We start from the raw sequence: 6,260 nt of genomic DNA, 5'->3' as shown, positions 1-6,260 counted from the left end.
GGTCATAGGATCACGGTTTCGATTCCAAGACCAGGCGTTGTGAGTGTTTATTGAGCGAAAACACCTAAAAGCTCCACGAGGCTCCGGCAGGGGATTGTGGCGAACCCTGCTTTACTCTTCCACCGCAACTTTCTCTCACTCTTACTTCCTGTTTCTGTTGTGCCTGTAATTCAAAGGGTCAGCCTTGTCGTACTGTGTCACGCTGAATGTCCCCAAGAACTACGTTAAGGGTACACGTGTCTGTGGAGTGCTCAGCCACTTGCACGTTAATTTCACGAGCAGGCTGTTCCGTTGATCGGATCAACTGGAACCCTCGACGTCGTAAGCGACGGAGTGCCAACAACAACAACAATTATAGTAATAGTTTTAAATTTTGACACAAGGGCAGCAATTTTGGAGGAGGGAATGAGTCGATTACATCGACCCCAGTGTTTCACTGGTACTTAATTTATCGACCCCAAAAGGATGAAAGACAAAGTCGACCTCGGCGGAATTTGATCTCAGAACATAAAGACAGACGAAATGCCGCTAAGCGTTTTGCTTAGCGCGGTTACGATTCTACCAGTTCACCACCTTAATACTAATAATAATGATAATAATAATGATAAGAAGAAGAAGAAGAAGAAGAAACAGGATAGCCATGAATGACACCTTAGTGAGATACGAACCTACAGCCCTCAAAACTTGATCTATATGAACATTGTTATCTCTGACGAGAAATATGAGTAAATAAGCCCTTTGATTTTATATTTCGGTAACCGCCATCTTAAGGAACGTCGTCACAGTTAACTTCATTAATTTTCTATGTGCTGTATATATAAAAAGAATCTTGCTCCTTTCCGAATTAAGGATACGCTACATTGCTGCTTAATTTAGATTCTTGAAATTTCTCTCAGATTCTGTATATAGATAAATCACTATTTTTACATCCATAAACTAAGCAGCATTTTCGTCTTATCCTTTCACTGGGTCGACATTATGTTGAGGGATATGCGGGTCATTTGTTTTCAATAATCTGACCTCACAAAAGTCAGAAGTCAAATGGGATAATCTCTCGAACAAAAGATGCTGTTAAAATGTAAACCAGACCAATTCACTTAACTGCCAAAATATCTTAATCCCTCTCTCATTTTGTCGACATAATTTCGTTTGCGTGAAGAAAAAAAAATCTGTTAATATCACTATTTCTGTTTTAACGGATGAGTAACCTCTTTAGGTGTTCATCTCAGTCAGTAAATTTCTTCCACAAAGATACTTACACCCACCTTTGATACCGATGTCAGCCAAAGTCGTCTTTGTTTTGTTTTGTTTGTTTTTGGTTTCAGCTTTTGTACTTAATGTACTCCACTTTATTTCTTCGGTTCTTTCAATAGGTTCTTGTGTTTCAGCAAAACACAGTTTAAATTCACGCATAAAGACACTAATTTAATAAATACACAATACAATATAGAGATGGAAGTTTATGTTTCTTTTATAAACTTGGTCCGGCTTTCCTTGCCCTTTCTTCTTTCATTTTCTGGAGACGGGACGAAAAAAAAATAAATAAAAGAATGAAAGAGAAAGGAAAAATAAAAGGATATCACTAAAGAAAGAAGACGAAATCAAACAAGAAAATGTGAGTTCAAATCACACAGAGCGCGTAAAACAGGAAGATAGGAACTCAGTGCAGCTGAATAAGATCTATTTTCGAAATCTTATTGAAAAGATCTATGATCAAAATCGTTCCAACCATGATCATCCCGCAATGTGTACATCTCTTTTTAAGATTGTTATGTGTAATTTGGGAAAGATTTAGTTGCTGTTCCTAACAGATTGACGCAACTTTACAATAATCTTCACTATTTTTTGGTCTCTATTTGCTATATTTTAGTGCAAAGTTATGTTGAATCTCGTGTTATAGTCTGAATACGTTAACATGAATAAAAGAATACAGTAAAAAATCGAAGCAACCCCGACTTATGCCAAGCACCTATTTTAACAACACCATGCGAGATATTGGTATGAGATGTTTCGCACAACCAATTTCACGCAGCCTAATTGACGTCGCTGATTCGATGTTGACTTATTTGACACAGGCGTTTTAATGTTTTTCTCGTTCTCTTCTTCCTACCCTGTCTCTCTCTGCTAACATGTGTGAACATAGTTCTCATTATGAGTTTTAGGAGAGGCAAAGTATTTGTCAATCGTGTTCAATTAATAAATTGTAATCTCTCTCTCTTTCTCTCTCTCTCTGCATGTGTATACTTCTGTGCGTTTGCCTCTAGTGCTAAAATGTACTATTTGGCGTCACTGATTCAATGCTGCCGTTTTAATGGTTTCCTCCTCTTTATCCACTCTCTCTCTCTCTCTCTCTCTCTCTCTCTCTCTCTCTCTCTCTCTCTCTCTCTCTCACTCATGTTTGTGAGCACATTTCTCTTCATTTGTGTGATGAGAGGCAAGATGTTTGTCATTCGTGCACAGTTAATAAATTGTAATGTTATAATGCCTTGCTCTCTCAGTTTGTTTCTGCACGCGCATGCATGCATGCATGCATGTGTGTGTCTTTGCCCCCAGTACCAAAACGTATTCTCTCCAAAACAGGTTCAATGTCTAGTCAGCCTTGGTAAATCGTCAGCGTCCAAACAGCCGTACCCAATCGTCTATTCCAGCGAAATATAAAGTAAGGCCGTAAAGATGGACGAAATGCCGCTAAGCATGTTCCGCGGCGTGCTAACCGTTCTGCCAGTTCGCCGTCTTAGCCTTATGTCAATATTTCAGTAGAATTAAGAAACGTTTTAGATAGAGTACATCATAGAGTAATACATGTATAATACACCCTAGATTAATATATAACAAAAGCAACGTAACATTTGGATAAAAAGCATTATACATTATATATATATTGTTGTAATCCAACGTCGGACGGTTACAACGTAACCTCCGGTATAGCTGTATAGTTAGACAAGTAAAGACATGACTATCTATGATCAACTTCTCGACGACTCGCACATACCACTCGTCACGTGGGAGGTGTGTTCCATTATTATTATTATTGTTGTTGTTGTTATCCCCATAACATCTTTCCTTTTAATTTTTTTTCTCAGGGAGTGTAATTTTATTTCCTTTTATTGATAATTTTTACATCACCCAACCTCCCTTTTTTGAGGGTTTTTTTTTCATACAGTTACAAATTTAAAATTCTTTTCGTTTGGCATCCACTTCCAGGAACTCCGTAAATTTTCTTTTGAGTATGCGTCTGTGTTCAATTATTTGTAGTGGCGCTGGTACTTGAAAAGTATCATAACCATTCCATTGGTTCTTTCATTCTCATGGGTTCGCTCTCAACGAATCTTTTTTTCAGTTGATTTATGCGTCTCTTGCATAGCCATCTTCTTCCTTTTACCAAGTATAGCATTTTTCCTATGCATTTGGTAATCACGCCGTCTTCCCAGCTTTGTTTTCCGTTTTATATACCCTAACAAATACATTTTCACCAATTTTGAAATATCTTACTGTATTATCCATTGCAATTTTTCTTTTCTTACCAGGTAGCAATTTGTCGAAGACTGATTTTATTTTCCTCGCAAACATCAACTCCGCTGGTGACACATCTGATATACCCACCCAGCCCCCCGCTTTAATGCGTAACTACGTGTACTGGCCAAAAATGGATAGAGGAATTGAAAATTTAGTGAAAGAATTCATAAGATGTGCTCTAGCAGCAAAATTACCGACGATAAAAAGTGAACTTTGGTCAAAAGTAGATCTTCCGTGGTCAAGACTACACATTGATTTCGCTGGTCCCTTAAACGGTTCATACAAGACGCCTGATGAAGGCTGGAGGGTATATCAGTCGAAACGTTGTGTTGACAACAAACAAGATGAGGACAAATATCCGTCAATTGTAAATAATGTAAATAATGAATATAAATTTTGTCAGTAATTTACTAATCCCGAAAATGCTTGTAACATAGTCACATTATTCGGCGCGGGCACATTTTTTCTTATCGCAGTTGCTCTGGATAGATCCGGTTTACGTCCGTTTTTATCTATTATCTGGCCCAAGTATTTAATTTTTTTCAAAAAGAACTCGTATTTTACTTCACTTAGCTTAAAGCCATATTCTCTTATCTTTCCGAATACCCATTTTAACGCGTTCTACATGTTCGTGTGATTCGCTTTTTTTTTGTTTTAGGATATTGTCTAAATAGGCGATAGCAAAATCACAGTCCGCCAGTGTTGTATCCATTATTTGTTGAAATACGGAAGGAGCAACTTTTACACCGAAGGAAAGCCGCTTCAATTTAAATAAGCCATGGTGTGTATTAATGACTAATAAGTGTGCGTATTCTTCTTGTATTTGTAAGTATGCCTCCGAGAGGTCTGATTTTAAGAAGAATTTCCCTCTATTCAATTTTGCGAACACTTCCTCAGGACTCAGCAACGGGTAGTTATGTGAGTTTAGGCAATCGTTTAATCCCGTTGAAAAATCTGTACAAGCTCGTAACTTATCATTTTTCTTTTTTACGTAGACCGTAGGCGCTCTCCAATCTGAGTGGTCCGTCTTTTCGATTATTCCTAGGCTTTCAAGTTCCTTATTTACTTGTTCTAGTGCCGCGAACGGTACATTACGTCTTGGCTTAAATATTGGTGTTGCACTTTGTTTTACGATAATTTTTGCCTTCGTTTTCGTGCAGCAGCCCAGTTCATCCGAAATAAACATCTGGGAATAAATGTTTTACTTTTCGTTTCAATCCTTCAGGTGCATTCGAAACTTCGATTGAACCAGCTTTATTCCCACACAAAACACTTATGGGTGCATTCCACAATTTCAATAGTTTCATCCACTTTATGCCGAACAAGTTTACTGAATTTTTAACGCATACTTTTGCCGTTTTCATTTGATCACGAAATGTTACATTACACACAGATTCACCTACAAAATACAATCTTTTACCCGTAACACCGTGTGCTACTTTCGTAGATTTACTTAATTTTGGCTTACCGATATACTTCCAGCTTTCTCCATTCACAATGGTAATGTCACTTCCAGTAACTAACTGCATATTTACTCTTATATTTTCAATTTTTACATTTACGAATTTCCTCTTCGTCACATTACCATTTCCTTTCGACGACATCTTGTTTCACTCGGGAGCAGTCTTTATGTTCAATTTTCTCTATGTCGTGCTTTACTATTCTTTCACATTCTTCTGACAATTGTAAGGTTACAACTTGGTTTTCTTCCAGTTTAACGAGAATTCTTGTTCTTACCTTTGCGTCTTTTTCTGCAGTTAGTCCCTGAGTAAATATCAGGCACTTGAACATGTCTGGCGTTAACTCGTCCAGTTTGAACCTTACAAATTCTCTGTTAACTCTACTAGCGTATGTGATGTAGTCCTCCTCGTTGTTCTTTTCTAAGTTCAGACATTTCCTGCATGTATTGAAAAACGAGCTTTTCTCGCTAAAAATTTTACACAATATGTCTATTGTGTTTCTGTAGTTTATGTCAGAAGGTTTTTTCGGGAGTACGTAATTGCTGTAATGCTCGTATTCTCCTGCGAGTTTTCTTAAGATTAGATGCGTTTTCATATCTTCATCCCAATCTTTGCACTCTTTATTGAAGATCTGTTCATATCTTCTATAGTACGCCTCGAAGGTAACTCCCTCGTCTGGTTCATACTTAAATTCGGTTATTGAGTTTGCAACATAATCTGGCGAGAACATCTTTTTCAGCATTTTTGGACGACTTATTCATTAATTGGAACATTTGTTGCTGTAATAGGAATTGTTGTTGTTGTTGTTCTTCTTCTTCTTGTAGTTGCTTTTTTTTTTTTGCAACTCGAGCAAACTGGTCAACAGTTCTTCCAAAATTTTACGATTTTGTATACCTTGTGAGTTTGTTTAATCCTCGTGAATTTCTTAACTCCTCGTCACCACTGTTGTAATCCAATGTCAGACTGTTATAACGCCCACTCCGGTACAGCACTATAGTTAGTTAGACAAGTAAAGACACGACTATCTATGGCTGACTTCTCGGCGACACGACTTACTACGTTACAGTATTTGTGACGACTAGCACATACCACTCGTCGCATGGAAGGGGTATTATTATTATTATCCCCATAACACGCACACACACATACACACACATATATATATATTACCCACCCATATATGCATATTTTCTCCACCAACCATGGTCCGATATGGAAGCCGTAAATTTGAGCTTGAGATTATACTAGTTTGATGAGCCTACTATATCGCACTGGCTCGATATG

At 37.6% G+C, this 6,260-nt stretch overlaps 2 protein-coding genes across 2 annotated transcripts; both read right to left on the bottom strand.

The window, feature by feature from the left end:
- Window positions 1–4,090: 4,090 nt before the first annotated feature.
- LOC106879271 (uncharacterized protein K02A2.6-like) lies at window positions 4,091–4,702 on the bottom strand. Its single transcript, XM_014928767.1, has one exon. The coding sequence runs from the start codon at window positions 4,700–4,702 to the stop codon at window positions 4,091–4,093; it is 612 nt and encodes a 203-aa protein (XP_014784253.1).
- A 395-nt stretch (window positions 4,703–5,097) lies between these two features.
- Window positions 5,098–5,718, bottom strand: LOC106879270 (uncharacterized). The gene has a single exon (XM_014928766.1). The coding sequence runs from the start codon at window positions 5,716–5,718 to the stop codon at window positions 5,098–5,100; it is 621 nt and encodes a 206-aa protein (XP_014784252.1).
- Between the last annotated feature and the right edge of the window lie 542 nt (window positions 5,719–6,260).

The sequence above is a fragment of the Octopus bimaculoides genome, chromosome 3 (genome assembly GCF_001194135.2).
Source record: "Octopus bimaculoides isolate UCB-OBI-ISO-001 chromosome 3, ASM119413v2, whole genome shotgun sequence".
Classification (NCBI taxonomy): Eukaryota; Metazoa; Mollusca; class Cephalopoda; order Octopoda; family Octopodidae; genus Octopus; species Octopus bimaculoides.
This window is presented reverse-complemented; position numbering and strand designations above follow the sequence as displayed.